Source organism: Oncorhynchus nerka, linkage group LG9a, assembly GCF_034236695.1.
Source record: "Oncorhynchus nerka isolate Pitt River linkage group LG9a, Oner_Uvic_2.0, whole genome shotgun sequence".
Taxonomy (NCBI): Eukaryota; Metazoa; Chordata; class Actinopteri; order Salmoniformes; family Salmonidae; genus Oncorhynchus; species Oncorhynchus nerka.
Window position 1 is genome coordinate 21,251,619 of NC_088404.1, and position 17,473 is coordinate 21,269,091.

The following is a 17,473-nucleotide window of genomic DNA, read 5'->3' on the forward strand; positions in this document are numbered from 1 at the left end:
CTTTCATGGCTGTGCCATTGAGGAACTAGAGCAAGCACACTTATTGTTATGGTTGGAAAAACAACCCTGCATCCACCCCATCACACAATTACTGTTTATGCAATCCAAAAACGGTCCATTATAAATCCATTCGGGGTCAGGAGGGCATCATTTGAAAGATTGTTTTATTGCAAACATGACTAGTTAAGTTATAAAATACAATATTAGTGTTAGGCTTTCACAATGCAATTCAGCAAAACCGATCATAATTTTGGTGCGCATAGAAAGGTATCATGAGTGCATTTCACTGTACTTGTGCATATGACATTAAAACTTGAAACATTCAGGTGCGTGTGCCACGGCAAATTTTCCTTACAATAGACAAGACTCATTCTGTTCAGAACAACGCAGGGTGACACCTTGTCATCTTGTAACTGTAAATCAAATATACTGATCATAAACACAGTATATGACATGAGTTTTATGCTATGGAAATGTGAAGTGCACATTTGGGATCACGGGTGTTTGGATGACATCAAAGCGGTATTTATTATAATCCTCAATGTCTCATCCCACTCGGCAGACATCAATTCAACATTGGTTCAATGTAATTTTATTGAAACTTTGATTTAACCAGTGTGTTCCCAGGGATTTTTCAAAATACATAAAGTCCTCTTATTTTACACCATTTCCCACACTCAAACAAAAAACGTGCAAAAGTTGCCCCATTAGCTCAAGTTCAGAACGGCTGTCAGTCAAACCCATACAGTGCTCTGAAGCGCAGAGCCAGAGCTCGGACTTCATGTATAGCATGCTACTTGTCAGCCAGTGTGTTCCAATTAAGGCGTTTATCAGTTCCTAAATCTGCCATTTTCAACCTGTATACAAGTATGAGTGTAAAGGGCTGTGCTGTCCCATAGAATAGCATAGACATTCCGGTGGTGTATGTGGATGCTGTGCTTCCTCCACTGCTTCAACAATTAGTGTAAATTGCCTGTGACAGATACAAGCATGAACATGAACGGAGTGATGCGTTTTGAGTGCCATCACGTGCATCTTTCATGACTTTTAACTCAATTTCTAGAAGCTAATGAGGACTGACATGTTAAATCGATGAAAACATCTCTCCTGCACTCCTCTTCAGGAACCAAGTCATAATTTAAGAATATATTTCTCTGTAGGACACGCAAGCAGTGTAGTGAAACAGGAGTTAGTTCTACAAAGTACTTTTAATTAGCAACATATGAAAACCAACATGAAAGCATTCATTTCCCACTTGAAATATACAGGACATTAAGTAAATGAAATCAGTGTCCTTATATTGGTAATAACAGTGATAACATATTTGTTTCATCATACAGAGGATATTATCACTGGACGTTTCACTCATGCTCCATTATTACCCAGCCGCTGCCGTCAACAAGTCCTGTATTTCTCAGGATATGGGGAAAATAATGATTGCATTCTTTGCAAAAGCCTACATTTTTATGCATTGTGAAAAATAATTATTGTATCAAATAGACTATTAAGGTGTCTTCACAAAAACAAAACTGAGATGGACCATCTTGATTGACTTTCACAAGAGCATAAGGAATTACTCAGGATGGATAAATCAGCCACAGAATATATTTTTTTCTAATCAGCATTTTTACTGAAGGTTTTTATAAATATCCAGCATATACACTTATAAAAAAGTGTGTATATTCGCGACAGTTCCTCGAACCCGACCACTTGATCTTATAATAAAATCTGTCTACAAACAAACCTGAGACACAAAAGAAACCAGAATAAGAAAGGTTTTTCAAACACATGCTACACAGTAGCAGAAATTACATGATGTATATTAGAGCCAATGCCAGCCTAAATTCAGCATAACAAAAGACAATCTGACACTTAAATCCCACATACACTATGAATCCAGGAATTGTTTAATATTGATCACATTATGTCTGAGTCTAAGAGATTGCATACTTATAATTCAATTTTTGCCTTCCTCAATAAATATATAGTTTTAAGAAGCAAAGCTTATATGTCTGTCAGTCACAGGTCCAGTGTTCACCATGGGCAACTCTTTCCCCTGCAGGACTCAGGATCCCCTCATTGGCGAGTGTAGGTTGACAGTAGGTTGGTGATTGTCCATTTCTGACCAGAACACTTCTGTATGGCCAGCTGGTAGCCAAACTCCATTTCACTGCTCGCGACAAGCTCCAGACATTGCTTGGACTTCCTGTTCTCTATAGAACCTCCCTATAGGACACAAAGCATATTACAACGTTGAATCATGCAGTCATTTCACTGTGCTGAAATGCATTGTGTCCATCAGGGAGCTCCGACTTCCACCCTAATGGGCCATTTAAAATCCATAGGATAGTTAGTTGTACATCTGTAATCACATATTAGTAAAATGAATGCAGATGATGGATCTTTTAATAATGTCAATCTATAGACAGGTTGGTTGTTTAGCAACAAAACTGACTAGTGCGCAACTACGGGGCAAAACAGACAGGGAGGGCCTTGGACTTAACATGTAAACTACAATTAGTCTCCAATGTTTATTGAAAACAAATACATTTGCATATTGAGCACTTGTCTCTCAAATACATTGTTACATTGATTTGCCACACCTTAGCACTCACGCACACACCCATACAGACCCACACAGACATACACGTCACAAATGCTGACATGATTGCTAAATACTGCACAATTTAAAAAGGGTAGGAAGAATGAGTTAACTCTCCAAAGTAACAACACGCTTTGGTCAAAGACTTAGTAACTTATACATTTATTTGAACTAGATTATGAATTACTTTGTAGTTATTAAAACTGGCTAACGTTAGCCACACCCAGGGGTGAAAGTAGATTTAATTTCTTCCCGGTATGGGATCTATGTGTGCTGTGGCAGACCAGGGGATTTGGTCAAGATGTTTACACAGATCAGACAATTGTATTAGCTCGGTTGGAAGGGTGTTTATTAAATCACAAACAAAGAGAAAAGAATGGGTCTCCTCCAGGAGACTTCTTCCGGGATACAGTCTTCTGGAGTCTTGCTGTATCCTGTGGGTAACAAAACCGAGCTCCCTCCGTTATTTCTGGAACTGAGCACAACTATACGGGAGTCATCTCTCTACCCCCCAGTCCCCAACCCCGTGTGCTGCCCTTCTGGCAGCTTTATAGGACCACAATCAGCCCGAATTAGTCCTAGCCAGAGAGCCTGTCAAGACCTGGCATGTCCAGAGGGAGACATCGCGGCATGATGTAGACTGTCGGTCACCAGGCCTCGACAGGTCTCCCCCTGGTGGCTAACTTGCTGTTTGCCACAAACCCCCTCCCTCCTTAGCGCTGTTGTCAGTGCGACGTATGTCTCCCTTCTCGATAGGGCATCCACGTTCCCATGCTTCGCCCCTGACCTGTGCACAACAGAAAAAGAAAAGCAAGAAACACCTGGTGACCCAATCGTTTGTGTCCTTTCCCCTGGCCATCCAGACCAGGAGAGCATGGTCTGTGACCAGGGTGAAGTGGGTACCCAACAGATCATACTTGAGTGACTAGCGTCCACTTCACCGCTAGGCACTCTTTCTCGACAATAGAGCACTTTTTTTCTCTAGGTATCAGCTTTCTGCTTATGTACATGATGGGGTGCTCCTCCCCATCGTGTCCTGGGATAGGACGGCCCCTAGTCCCATGCGTCCATCTGGACCAACATCGGTACCTGGAAATCTGGCGTTACAAGAATCAGATGAGAGCACAGTGCTTCCTTCAGGCGTCTGAACGCTGTTTCGGTCTCGCCCGTCCATTTCCCTGTTTTCGGGAGGCGGGCCCTGGTTAGATCAGTAAGGGGGAGGCTATAGCCCCAAAGTTGGGAATAAACCAGCTGTAGTATCCTGCCAGTCCCAGGAAGGACTTGACCTGTGTCTTGGTGTGTGGAACGGGCCAGTCAGGTACTGCGTGGACCTTCCTCTCCTGGGGCTTGACGTTCCCCTGTCTGATCAAATACACTAGGTACTCCACCTCCTTGAACCCTAGCTTGCATTTCTTGGGGATCGCTGTCAACCCAGCTTGCCTGAGGGCGTCCAGCATCGCCTGGAGGCACGTCATGTGCTCTTCCCAATGTTGGCTGTGGATGATGTCACCATCCAAAAATGGGCCGCTGCATTCTGTTGGTGGGGTCGGAGGACTCGGTCCATCAGGCACTAGAACGTGGGTGGGGCTCCGTGGAGACAATGGGAGGACCCGATTCTGATATAAGCCATCGAAAACACAGTCTTCTCCTGGGAGGAGGCTGCCAACGGTACCTGCCAATATCCTGGTCAGGTCGAGGGTGCTGATGTACTGGGCCTTTCCCAATCGGTCGATGAGCTCGTCCACCCTCGAATTGGGGTAGGCGTCAAAAAAGCTGATGTCATTCACACCCCAGAAATCATTACAGAAGCGCTACGGTCCGGTTTGGGCACCAACACGTTTGGGCTGCACCATGTGCTGTGGGACACTTCGATGACACCCATCCTCAGCATAGCCTCCACTTCCTGCTTCATGGCTTTCCCTCGGGCCTCAGGGATCCAATATGGCCTCTTTTGTACAGTTTCCCCGGGTCGGGTGCAGACGTGGTGTTCAATGAGGGTTGTGCAGCCCGTTTTTTCTGAGAACACCGCCATGTTCTGATCGACAAGCTCCCGGAGCACTTGCTTCTGGGCCGGGGCGAGGTCATCACTGCTCAGGACCACCACTGGTACCGTTGGCGTCTGGTAAATCTGTTGGGGTTTCCTTCTCCCCCCAGCTGTCGTACGCGGTAATTGACCGGTCCCAGCTTCTCTATCACCTCGTACAGCCTGTACCATGTTGCCAGGAACTTACTTTCTGCCGTGGGGATTAAGACCAACACCTTGTCTCTCACCTGGAAATCTCGGGGTTCCCTGATTGTAGACCTGGGCGTGTCGGGCCTTCTCCATGTGTTCCCTTACCACTGGTCATATGGCTGTCCGCAACCTCATCGTCTCCACGTGTTCTTCCATGTTGCATAAGGGGGTCGGGCTGGGCTTCCCACACCTCCTTGACAAGGTCTAGTAGGCACGTGGCCTCCTCCCATAGAGGAGTTTGAAAGGGGAAAACCCGGTGGATGACTGGGGCACTTCTCAGACCGAGAACATTAGGTGGGGAAGTAGCTGGGCCCAGTTCTTCCCGTCCTGCTTGATGACCTTCCGCAGCATTTGTTTGAGCGTGTTATTGAACTGCGGGTGTGGGTCGCCAGGGCACGCATGCTCTGTCCCATCGGGGAGGGAGGTAGGGGGGTACCACATCTCCCCCTCAAGCTGGACGCAATTTTTGTTTCTTTCTTGTTAACGGAGCTTGCTCATCCAGTGAGACACCCGTCCGGTTACCTCCTGCGGGTGTTCTTCTCGTATCAGGCGAGAAGCGTAATGGTGTGGTCTAACACAGGTCCTCGGGCGGAACAGCTGCCGTGGCACTTTAGCCATGCGGCCAAGTGGCTGCGTGCGCACCCTGAGGTTGAAGTTGCCCGAGTAGGTTTAGATCACAGGCACCTGTACGAGGAGGTCAGACAGGCAGGGAGTCCGGCGCCTGTAGTGGGCATCTCGGCAGTGGTCTGGGAGGGAGTGCAGGCGCGGGGCCTGGACAACAGGCTCAAGGACCTGAATTGGTTGAGCCTCCACAAGTGCTTGCCGGTACGTTCCATCATGTACCGGCATAGTTTGGCGCAATCCCCCACCTGTCCAAGATCCTCTTGTGGCAGGGAGGAGACTGCGCCATGTCTTTTGGGACTGTGCCTTTGCCGGAGTAGTATGGGCTAGGGCACGGGTGTTGTTAGGTTTGGTAAGAGGGGATTTTGTATTGACGTGGGCCAGGTTAGAGAGAGGTGTAGGGAGAGCGAGAAGGACGGATAGGGACATGTTTCTGTTCTGGCTTCTCTTTTTTTTTTTTTTTCACCTTTATTTAACCAGGTAGGCTAGTTGAGAACAAGTTCTCATTTGCAACTGCGACCTGGCCAAGATAAAGCATAGCAGTGTGAACAGACAACAACACAGAGTTACACATGGAGTAAACAATTAACAAGTCAATAACACAGTAGAGAAAAAAAAGAAAAAGGGGGAGTCTATATACAATGTGTGCAAAAGGCATGAGGTAGGCGAATAATTACAATTTTGCAGATTAACACTGGAGTGATAAATGATCAGATGGTCATGTACAGGTAGAGATATTGGTGTGCAAAAGAGCAGAAAAGTAAATAAGTAAAACAGTATGGGGATGAGGTAGGTGAAAATGGGTGGGCTATTTACCAATAGACTATGTACAGCTGCAGCGATCGGTTAGCTGCTCAGATAGCTGATGTTTGAAGTTGGTGAGGGAGATAAAAGTCTCCAACTTCAGCGATTTTTGCAATTCGTTCCAGTCACAGGCAGCAGAGTACTGGAACGAAAGGCGGCCAAATGAGGTGTTGGCTTTAGGGATGATCAATGAGATACACCTGCTGGAGCGCGTGCTACGGATGGGTGTTGCCATCGTGACCAGTGAACTGAGATAAGGCGGAGCTTTACCTAGCATGGACTTGTAAATGACCTGGAGCCAGTGGGTCTGGCGACGAATATGTAGCGAGGGCCAGCCGACTAGAGCATACAAGTCGCAGTGGTGGGTGGTATAAGGTGCTTTAGTGACAAAACGGATGGCACTGTGATAGACTGCATCCAGTTTGCTGAGTAGAGTGTTGGAAGCCATTTTGTAGATGACATCGCCAAGTCGAGGATCGGTAGGATAGTCAGTTTTACTAGGGTAAGCTTGGCGGCGTGAGTGAAGGAGGCTTTGTTGCGGAATAGAAAGCCGACTCTTGATTTGATTTTCGATTGGAGATGTTTGATATGAGTCTGGAAGGTGAGTTTGCAGTCTAGCCAGACACCTAGGTACTTATAGATGTCCACATATTCAAGGTCGGAACCATCCAGGGTGGTGATGCTAGTCGGGCATGCGGGTGCAGGCAGCGATCGGTTGAAAAGCATGCATTTGGTTTTACTAGCGTTTAAGAGCAGTTGGAGGCCACGGAAGGAGTGTTGTATGGCATTGAAGCTCGTTTGGAGGTTAGATAGCACAGTGTCCAATGACGGGCCGAAAGTATATAGAATGGTGTCGTCTGCGTAGAGGTGGATCAGGGAATCGCCCGCAGCAAGAGCGACATCATTGATATATACAGAGAAAAGAGTCGGCCCGAGAATTGAACTCTGTGGCACCCCCATAGAGACTGCCAGAGGACCGGACAGCATGCCCTCCGATTTGACACACTGAACACTGTCTGCAAAGTAATTGGTGAACCAGGCAAGGCAGTTATCCGAAAAACCGAGGCTACTGAGTCTGCCGATAAGAATATGGTGATTGACAGAGTCGAAGGCCTTGGCAAGGTCGATGAAGACGGCTGCACAGTACTGTCTTTTATCGATGGCGGTTATGATATCGTTTAGTACCTTGAGCGTGGCTGAGGTGCACCCGTGACCGGCTCGGAAACCAGATTGCACAGCGGAGAAGGTACGGTGGGATTCGAGATGATCAGTGACCTGTTTGTTGACTTGGCTTTCGAAGACCTTAGATAGGCAGGGCAGGATGGATATAGGTCTGTAACAGTTTGGGTCCAGGGTGTCTCCCCCTTTGAAGAGGGGATGACTGCGGCAGCTTTCAATCCTTGGGGATCTCAGACGATATGAAAGAGAGGTTGAACAGGCTGGTAATAGGGGTTGCGACAATGGCGGCGGATAGTTTCAGAAATAGAGGGTCCAGATTGTCAAGCCCAGCTGATTTGTACGGGTCCAGGTTTTGGAGCTCTTTCAGAACATCTGCTATCTGGATTTGGGTAAAGGAGAACCTGGAGAGGCTTGGGCGAGGAGCTGCGGGGGGCGGAGCTGTTGGCCGAGGTTGGAGAAGCCAGGCGGAAGGCATGGCCAGCCGTTGAGAAATGCTTATTGAAGTTTTCGATAATCATGGATTTATCGGTGGTGACCGTGTTACCTAACCTCAGTGCAGTGGGCAGCTGGGAGGAGGTGCTCTTGTTCTCCATGGACTTCACAGTGTCCCAGAACTTTTTGGAGTTGGAGCTACAGGATGCAAACTTCTGCCTGAAGAAGCTGGCCTTAGCTTTCCTGACTGACTGCGTGTATTGGTTCCTGACTTCCCTGAACAGTTGCATATCACGGGGACTATTCGATGCTATTGCAGTCCGCCACAGGATGTTTTTGTGCTGGTTGATGGCAGTCAGGTCTGGAGTGAACCAAGGGCTGTATCTGTTCTTGGTTCTGCATTTTTTGAACGGAGCATGCTTATCTAAAATGGAGAGGAAGTTACTTTTAAAGAATGACCAGGCATCCTCAACTGACGGGATGAGGTCAATGTCCTTCCAGGATACCCGGGCCAGGTCGATTAGGAAGGCCTGCTCACAGAAGTGTTTTAGGGAGCGTTTGACAGTGATGAGGGGTGGTCGTTTGACTGCGGCTCCGTAGCGGATACAGGCAATGAGGCAGTGATCGCTGAGTTCCTGGTTGAAGACAGCGGAGGTGTATTTGGAGGGCCAGTTGGTCAGGATGACGTCTATGAGGGTGCCCTTATTTACAGAGTTAGGGTTGTACCTGGTGGGTTCCTTGATGATTTGTGTGAGATTGAGGGCATCTAGCTTAGATTGTAGGACTGCCGGGGTGTTAAGCATATCCCAGTTTAGGTCACCTAACAGAACAAACTCTGAAGCTAGATGGGGGGCGATCAATTCACAAATGGTGTCCAGGGCACAGCTGGGAGCTGAGGGGTGTCAGTAGCAGGCGGCAACAGTGAGAGACTTATTTCTGGAGAGAGTAATTTTCAAAATTAGTAGTTCGAACTGTTTGGGTATGGACCTGGAAAGTATGACATTACTTTGCAGGCTATCTCTGCAGTAGACTGCAACTCCTCCCCCTTTGGCAGTTCTATCTTGACGGAAGATGTTATAGTTGGGTATGGAAATCTCAGAATTTTTGGTGGCCTTCCTGAGCCAGGATTCAGACACAGCAAGGACATCAGGGTTAGCAGAGTGTGCTAAAGCAGTGAGTAAAACAAACTTAGGGAGGAGGCTTCTGATGTTGACATGCATGAAACCAAGGCTTTTTCGATCACAGAAGTCAACAAATGAGGGTGCCTGGGGACATGCAGGGCCTGGGTTTACCTCCACATCACCCGCGGAACAGAGAAGGAGTAGTATGAGGGTGCGGCTAAAGGCTATCAAAACTGGTCGCCTAGAGCGTTGGGGACAGAGAATAAGAGGAGCAGGTTTCTGGGCATGGTAGAATATATTCAGGGCATAATGCGCAGACAGGGGTATGATGGGGTGCGGGTACAGCGGAGGTAAGCCCAGGCCCCGGGTGATGATGAGAGAGGTTGTATCTCTGGACATGCTGGTTGTAATGGGTGAGAGGTGGGACAAAGGAGTTATCAGGGGTATGAAGAGTGGAACTAGGGGGTCCATTCTGAACTAAAACAACAACTAACCTGAACAACAGTATACAAGGCATATTGACATTTGAGAGAGACATACAGCGAGGCATACAGTAATCACAGGTGTTGAATTGGGAGAGCTAGCTAAAACAGTAGGTGAGACAACAACAGCTAATCAGCTAGCACAACAACAGCAGGTAAAATGGCGTTGACTAGGCAACGGGGCCGACAGATAAAACATAAACAAGCAGAATGGAGTACCGTGATTAATGGACAGTCCAGCGTGCATCAGCTATGTGGCCAAGAGATCAGTGTCCAGGGGGCAGCGGTGGATGGGGCAGGGAAGCTGGACTGGCGAGTGTTATCCAGGTAAAAAAAAAAACTAACAATGACTAAATAGCTTGTAGCTAGTTAGTTAGCTGGTTAGCTTCTGGAGGTTCTTGAGTGTGTTCTAAAAAATAAAAATAATAGCGATTCCGTATCACATTGGGTGAGGCAGGTTTCCGGAAGGTATAAACAAATTAAAAATCAAAAAGAGATAGAAAGTAAATATGGGTGTTTGGGACGCGGCGATGCAGACGGTTAGCAGGCCTGTGCTAGCAAGCAGGCCTGTGCTAGCAAGCTAACAGTTCGTAGATAGCTAGATAGCTAGTTGTGAAGATCCAGCTGAAAAATGTTCCATTTGCGGTGGGAATCCGGGGATGAAAAATAAATAGGTCCGTTATGCTCTGGTTAGAGTCGCGTTGTTCGAACTGGCGAGAGCTTTCCGGGCTGAAGGTTAGCTGATGACCGGTTAGCTGAAGACCGCTAGCATGGCTAGCTGGCTAGCTTCAGTTGAGGGGTTCCGGTTCCGAAGTAAATATAAATACTTTAGGAAAAATAGCTACATTGGGTGAGGCGGGTTGCAGGAGAGTATTTGGAAGCTTAGGTTTAGCAAAAAGTTTTTAAAGAGATATGCGAAGAAAAATATGTAAAAAACCGAAAAAGATATATACAGGGGACACGACACGACAGGACGACTTACTGCTACGCCATCTTGGATCATGAGTCTCTTTAAACGGGGGCTGTGGGAAGCCAGGCAGAACATGGTGAAGACAGGGAGAGATTGGGGGGTGGAAGGGATAGTGAGGAGGGTGGAAAGAGATTTGAGGGGGAGGATGAAGAGGGAGGAGAGGAAGTGGGGGCAGCATGCTGCCCGGGAGAGGTGGAAGGGGGGTTTAGGGCTGGGTGTCATTTAGATTTGTAAGGGGATAGATTAGGGACGGGGAGATAGGGAAAGGTATTTTGTAGGATGACAGGGAGGGAAGATGCTCCCCTGAGGTTTTGTTTGGGGTTTTTGTTTAGTTAAATTAAAATACCATTATTGGAGTATGAATGAAAATTATGAGTTGTAAAGAATTAATGGTATTGAATGTAATAAATTATTTTTTCCCCCAAAAAAAATGGTCTGTTTCGGTTTTTCGCGTTACGTTTCTTGTTTTGTATTGTTCGTGTTTATTCGTTATTAAACATGTATCAAAATTACCATGCTGCATTTTGGTCCGATCCTTACTACACTTCCTCTTCAGAGGAGGAGATAAAAGAAAACCGTAACAATTGCATTCAGCAAACAATGAAATTGCAAGAGCTAGCCATGTATTATCCCACAAAATTGCTAAACATAGCAAGCCATTCGCGGAGGGCGAATTCATTAAATAATGTTTAATTGACTCTGCAGCAATAACTTTGAAATTACAGAGGAGCTTGCTTCAGTGCAGTCAATGACGAGCACAACCACAGGGAAATATTTATTGGAGATTAATAAGTGTGTGGCAAAGCTGGGACTGAGTTTTGAAAAGTTATATAGTGTGACCACTGATAGGTGCTTAAACTTGACAGGAAAAGACAAAGGCCTTTTTAGAAGGATACAAGATCAAGTAGCTGAGCTGAACCCAGATCAGAAAATTATTTTCCTGTATTGCATTATTCATCAGGAGGTGCTCTGTAAATGCGTTCTGAAAATGAGCCATGTTGTGGATACAGTCACTAAAGTGGTAAACTTTAATAAGAGCAAAATCTGATTTTGCCTTCACCATGGACATCATGGCCCTCATGAATGAACTGTATTTCAAACTACAAGGGAAGGACATTTTTTGCACATCAGATGTATAGCCTTGTCAAAGCCCTCAATGCTAAGTAGAAGCCAACAATCTCACCCACCGTCCAACACTACTAGTCTGTTCCCTATCAGATGACAAGCGGGAGAAGTATACATCGCTACTGCGTGCTTTGAACGGTGAGTTCTCGTCGTTTTGAGGATTTCAAAGCGTTGGAAAATGACATGCTGTTGGTTTCCTCTCCTTTCACCTTCAAAATGGATAATGCTCCCATTGACCTGCATCTTGAGCTTATCGATCTTCAGTCTGATGCAGTGATTGGAGAACTATTCTAAACAATGTCACTGATGAGGTTCTATGCATCTCTCGATGAACAAATCTTTCCAAAGATTAGTAGTCATGCTCAGAAGATGTTTGTACTGTTTGGGTCTACCTATGTATGTGAACAGACATTTTCAGTGATAAAAGATAAGTCAAGGCACAGATCATCTCTTACAGACTCTCACCTCCCTGCAAACCTGCACATAGCGACGTCAGAAACTATTCCTGACTTCACTGCTCTAGTCAATGCCCATCAGAGACTTCACTCCTCACACAGTAATTTCAATGTAATGTTGAACTCTCTCTCATGTTTTTGTGCATACCCGTTAACAAGAGTTCTGTCCGTGGTGCTGAATGCAGTGTACTTTTTCCTCCGTGTAATTAATTGCATGTTTAATAATGAAAATATCTACCAAAAGGAGAACATAGATGTGGTTTATTTCTGTGCATGTTAAAAAAGTAAAATAAGTAGCATATCTAGACATGATTTACAGTAGATATATCTGTCAACACAGTCATACATACGATGTATAATCCTGTAATATGATTCTGGCCCGCGATGGCAAAATATATTGACCGCTGGCTACGTCCCTTCTGTCTTCAAGAGAGCGAGAGTTGCACCCCTTCTGAAAAAACCTACACTCGATCCCTCCGATGTCAACAACTACAGACCAGTATCCCTTCTTTCTTTTCTCTCCAAAACTCTTGAACGTGCCGTCCTTGGCCAGCTCTCCCGCTATCTCTCTCAGAATGACCTTCTTGATCCAAATCAGTCAGGTTTCAAGACTAGTCATTCAACTGAGACTGCTCTTCTCTGTATCACGGAGGGCCTCCGCACTGCTAAAGCTAACTCTCTCTCCTCCGCTCTCATCCTTCTAGACCTATCGGCTGCCTTCGATACTGTGAACCATCAGATCCTCCTCTCCACCCTCTCCGAGTTGGGCATCTCCGGCGCGGCCCACGCTTGGATTGCGTCCTACCTGACAGGTCGCTCCTACCAGGTGGCGTGGCGAGAATCTGTCTACTCACCACGCGCTCTCACCACTGGCGTCCCCAGGGCTCTGTTCTAGGCCCTCTCCTATTCTCGCTATACACCAAGTCACTTGGCTCTGTCATAACCTCACATGGTCTCTCCTATCATTGCTATGCAGACGACACACAATTAATCTTCTCCTTTCCCCCTTCTGATGACCAGGTGGCGAATCGCATCTCTGCATGTCTGGCAGACATATCAGTGTGGATGACGGATCACCACCTCAAGCTGAACCTCGGCAAGACGGAGCTGCTCTTCCTCCCGGGAAGGACTGCCCGTTCCATGATCTTGCCATCACGGTTGACAACTCCATTGTGTCCTCCTCCCAGAGCGCTAAGAACCTTGGCGTGATCCTGGACAACACCCTGTCGTTCTCAACTAACATCAAGGCGGTGGCCCGTTCTTGTAGGTTCATGCTCTACAACATCCGCAGAGTACGACCCTGCCTCACACAGGAAGCAGCGCAGGTCCTAATCCAGGCACTTGTCATCTCCCGTCTGGATTACTGCAACTCGCTGTTGGCTGGGCTCCCTGCCTGTGCCATTAAACCCCTACAACTCATCCAGAACGCCGCAGCCCGTCTGGTGTTCAACCTTCCCAAGTTCTCTCACGTCACCCCGCTCCTCCGCTCTCTCCACTGGCTTCCAGTTGAAGCTCGCATCCGCTACAAGACCATGGTGCTTGCCTACGGAGCTGTGAGGGGAACGGCACCTCAGTACCTCCAGGCTCTGATCAGGCCCTACACCCAAACAAGGGCACTGCGTTCATCCACCTCTGGCCTGCTCGCCTCCCTACCACTGAGGAAGTACAGTTCCCGCGCAGCCCAGTCAAAACTGTTCGCTGCTCTGGCCCCCCAATGGTGGAACAAACTCCCTCACGACGCCAGGACAGCGGAGTCAATCACCACCTTCCGGAGACACCTGAAACCCCACCTCTTTCAGGAATACCTAGGATAGGATAAAGTAATCCTTCTCACCCCCCCTTAAAAGATTTAGATGCACTATTGTAAAGTGGCTGTTCCACTGGATGTCTTAAGGTGAACGCACCAATTTGTAAGTCGCTCTGGATAAGAGCGTCTGCTAAATGACTTAAATGTAAATGTAAATATATTCTAATGTGACCCCATGGAAAATAATTGCCCAGGCCTGATTAGATGTCACAATTGCATGGAACTCCCATCTCATATTGTTCAAATGTATTTTAGTTGATTTAATTAGGCAAGTCAGTTAAGAACAAATTCGTATTTTCAATGACGGCCTAGGAACAGTGGGTTAACTGCCTCGTTCAGATTTTTACCTGGTCAGCTCAGATTCGATCTAGCAACCTTATGGCCCGACGCTCTAACCACTAGGTTCGCAGAACAGCAAACCTTGATTAAGGGGAGGGTAGGCTATGCTTAGTTTTTTTAATCAAATTAAACAAAATGGGGGGGAAACCAATATTTAGTTTTTAAATACGAGATTCTCTGGCACAAAAGGGACATCTCTTGATTCATGAGCACTGTGCGTCATGGCTGGATCCAACAGCAAAACATCCATGCCATTATCAACTGCGTTACTGTTAAGACCTTTTCTACTTTTGCGATTGTTTTTAAGAACACACCTCAAATATTGCCACCGCAAGGGGACGCTAAGCTACAGGACTGTTTCACTAGCACAGACTTAAATATGTTGCGGGGTTCATACGATAATGTTGAGGAGTTTACTGCATCAGTTACTGGCTTCATTGGACACCAGATAAAAATCACAGAGAAATGTGAGTTATAGATCTGTCATTCTCATTGAAAGCAAGTCTGAGAAGCGCTAGATCTGGTCTATGTACGCTATTTCTATGCATTTTGTGCTTAAGATTGGTTTTACTTTCGGTTTGGTACATAAGCTTTAAACAACTAAAAATACAATATTGTTGGTTGTGGAAAATATATTTCACAGTAGTTTACATGGTACAAAGATTCTCTAGGGTTAGGGGAGGGTTTGGCTGGGGTAGGCCGTCATTGGAAATAAGAATTTGTTCTAAACAGACTTGCCTAATTAAATAAAGGATCAATAAAAAAAAACCACTATACTTGCTTGTTTTGTCACAAACTGAAATTAGGCAAACTATTAGAATTTTAGCCACCAAGAAATGGCGGAGCAATTTCTGCATAGTGAATCTTTAAGAAGTGCATTGACGACGTCGTCCCCACAGTGACCGTACATACATACCCTAACCAGAAGCCATGGATTACAGGCAGCACCCGCACTGAGCTAAAGGCTGGCCGCTTTCCAGGAGCTAATCCGGGTGCTTATAATAACTCCCGATACGACCTACAACAAACAGGCAAAGAGTGAATACAGGACTAAGTCACAATGTCTTTTGTGATTGTAAGTTGTTAGAATAGCTACTTCAGAGTACCATTCGGAAATGTTCTCATAGATAGATGCTTCGGCGGTTGTCGGTATTCTCGTTCTAGGTTTACGTAATTTCTAGTTGCAGACCAGCAATTTGTGTCGTCTAGAATTTTCTCCTTCAGAAGTGAATCGATAGTCTCGGAGTTGAACCATTTCTAGCCATGTAGCCAAAACTACAGCTGTCTGGTCTCCATGGCCTAAAGAATTGTAGCCATTCCAATGTGGGGACTCCTTCCCGGCATTCTCTGACTTAATGTATATTTTGTAGGAAGTGGGTTTTAACACTATGGAAAAGGGCGGTTCTATGACCCCTGATGTAATGTCTGGGCTCATGGGGGTGTGGCCACTGACTAGTTAAAATATTATAACTAAACAAGTATCTCGTTTAGAAGGCCAACATGACATTACATCTTCTCACAAATAGTTTCATATTCAACAATATATTTTACACAACATTCAGGTAGAAAACTAATAACATAAATGTACACTTCCAAAACTACCATTGTTCAACTTCGACAGGATTGTTCTTTAAATACCCACAGACCATTCCCACATTCTCAAAAATAGAAATATTGTTTAATCCTCCAATTTGGGGAATAGGAGTAGAACAAAGATAAACTCGTTGTTCCATAGGTTTATTTCCCCTCTCTTTCTGCATGACCTGGGGGAGAGAGTCTCTGCCAGGAATGTATGACCTGTCGTAAAGTCCTAAAACTCGTGGTGGGAGAGAGAGGGGGGGCATGATATACACCCCAAAGGGCCACATCGTGACAACTGTGGGACCTTTCATAGACAGGTGTGCCTTTCCAAATCATGTCCAAGCAATTGAAAAGCAATTGAATTTACCACAGGTGGACTCCAATCAAGTTGGGACTGAATATCTCCCTCTGCAACTGGTTCCTGGAATTCCTGTCGGGCTGCCCCCAGGTGGTGAATGTAGGCAACACATCCGCCATGCTGACCAAAACGGGGGCCCCTCGGGGTTGTGTGCTTAGTCTTCTCCTATACTCCCTGTTCACCCACAACTGTGGCCTTGTATGACTCCAACACCATCATCAAGTTTGCTGATGACACAACGGTAGTAGGACTGATCAACAACTGTGAGAAGCCTATAGGGAGTTCAGAGACCTGGCAGTGTGGTGCCAGGAAAACAATCTCTCCCTCAACATCAGCTGATCGTGGACTACAGGAAATGGAGCGGCGAGCAGGCCCTCATCCACATCGACGGGGCTGTAGTGGAGCAGGTCAAGAGCTTCAAGTTCCTAAGTGTCCACATCACTAAGGAATTAACATGTTCCACACATATGTGAAGAGGGCACGACAGCACCTCTTCCCCCTCAAAAGAGGCTGAAAAGATTTGGCATGGGCCTTCAGATCCTCAAAAAGGTTCTACAGCTGCACCATTAAGAGCATCTTGACTGGCTGCATCACCGCTTGGTATGGCAACTGCAAGGCGCTACAGAGGGTGGTAAGGCTCAGTACATCATTGGGCCGAGCACGTGCCATCCAGGACCTCTATACCAGGCTGTGTCAGAAGAAGGTCCCCCCCCCAAAAAAAAATGTAAGACCCCAGCCACCCAAGCCTTAGACGGTTCTCTCTGTCACCACATTGCAAGCTGTACCAGTGCACCAGGTCTGGAACCAACAGGACCCTGAACAGCTTCTATCCCCAAGCCATAAGCCTGCTAAACAAGACTGCTAAATAGCTACCGGGACTACCTGCATTGACCCTTTTGTTGCACTAACTCACTTGCACTGACTCGACTCGCTACTGGTGCTCCCTGTATATAGCCATGTTATTTATACTCGTTATTGTTATTCACTGTATTTATTTCTTCGGTCACTATTTATATTTCATGTTAACTCTGCATTGTTCGAAAAGGACTCATAAGTAAGCATGTCACTAAGTCTACACCTGTTTACGAAGCATGTGACAAATCAAAATCAAACTTTTGGACATCGGTCCTGTTGTGTCTGGCGAAAACCAAACCAAACACAGCATTCTGCAGAAAGAATGGTTAAGCATGGTGGTAAATTCTAAAAGGAGAATCTCAGGCCAACTGTCTGCGAGCTGAAGTTGAAGCGTACCTTGGTCATGCAGCAAGACAATGATCAAAAACACAAGCAAGTCTACATAGAATGGTTGAAAAGCAAAAAAAATTACGTTTTGGAATGGCCTAGTCAAACCTAAACCCGATTGA

At 46.2% G+C, this 17,473-nt stretch overlaps 1 protein-coding gene across 1 annotated transcript in view; it reads right to left on the minus strand.

Moving 5' to 3' along the window:
• Positions 1-211: 211 nt before the first annotated feature.
• LOC115134033 (polypeptide N-acetylgalactosaminyltransferase 18-like) overlaps positions 212-17,473 on the minus strand; it is an 89,554-nt gene continuing 72,292 nt past the window's right edge. Inside the window, exon 11 of the mRNA XM_029667571.2 lies at positions 212-2,226. Within this exon, the coding sequence (XP_029523431.2) occupies positions 2,077-2,226 (150 nt within the window). The 3' untranslated portion in view covers positions 212-2,076. The remainder of the gene's footprint in view (positions 2,227-17,473) is intronic.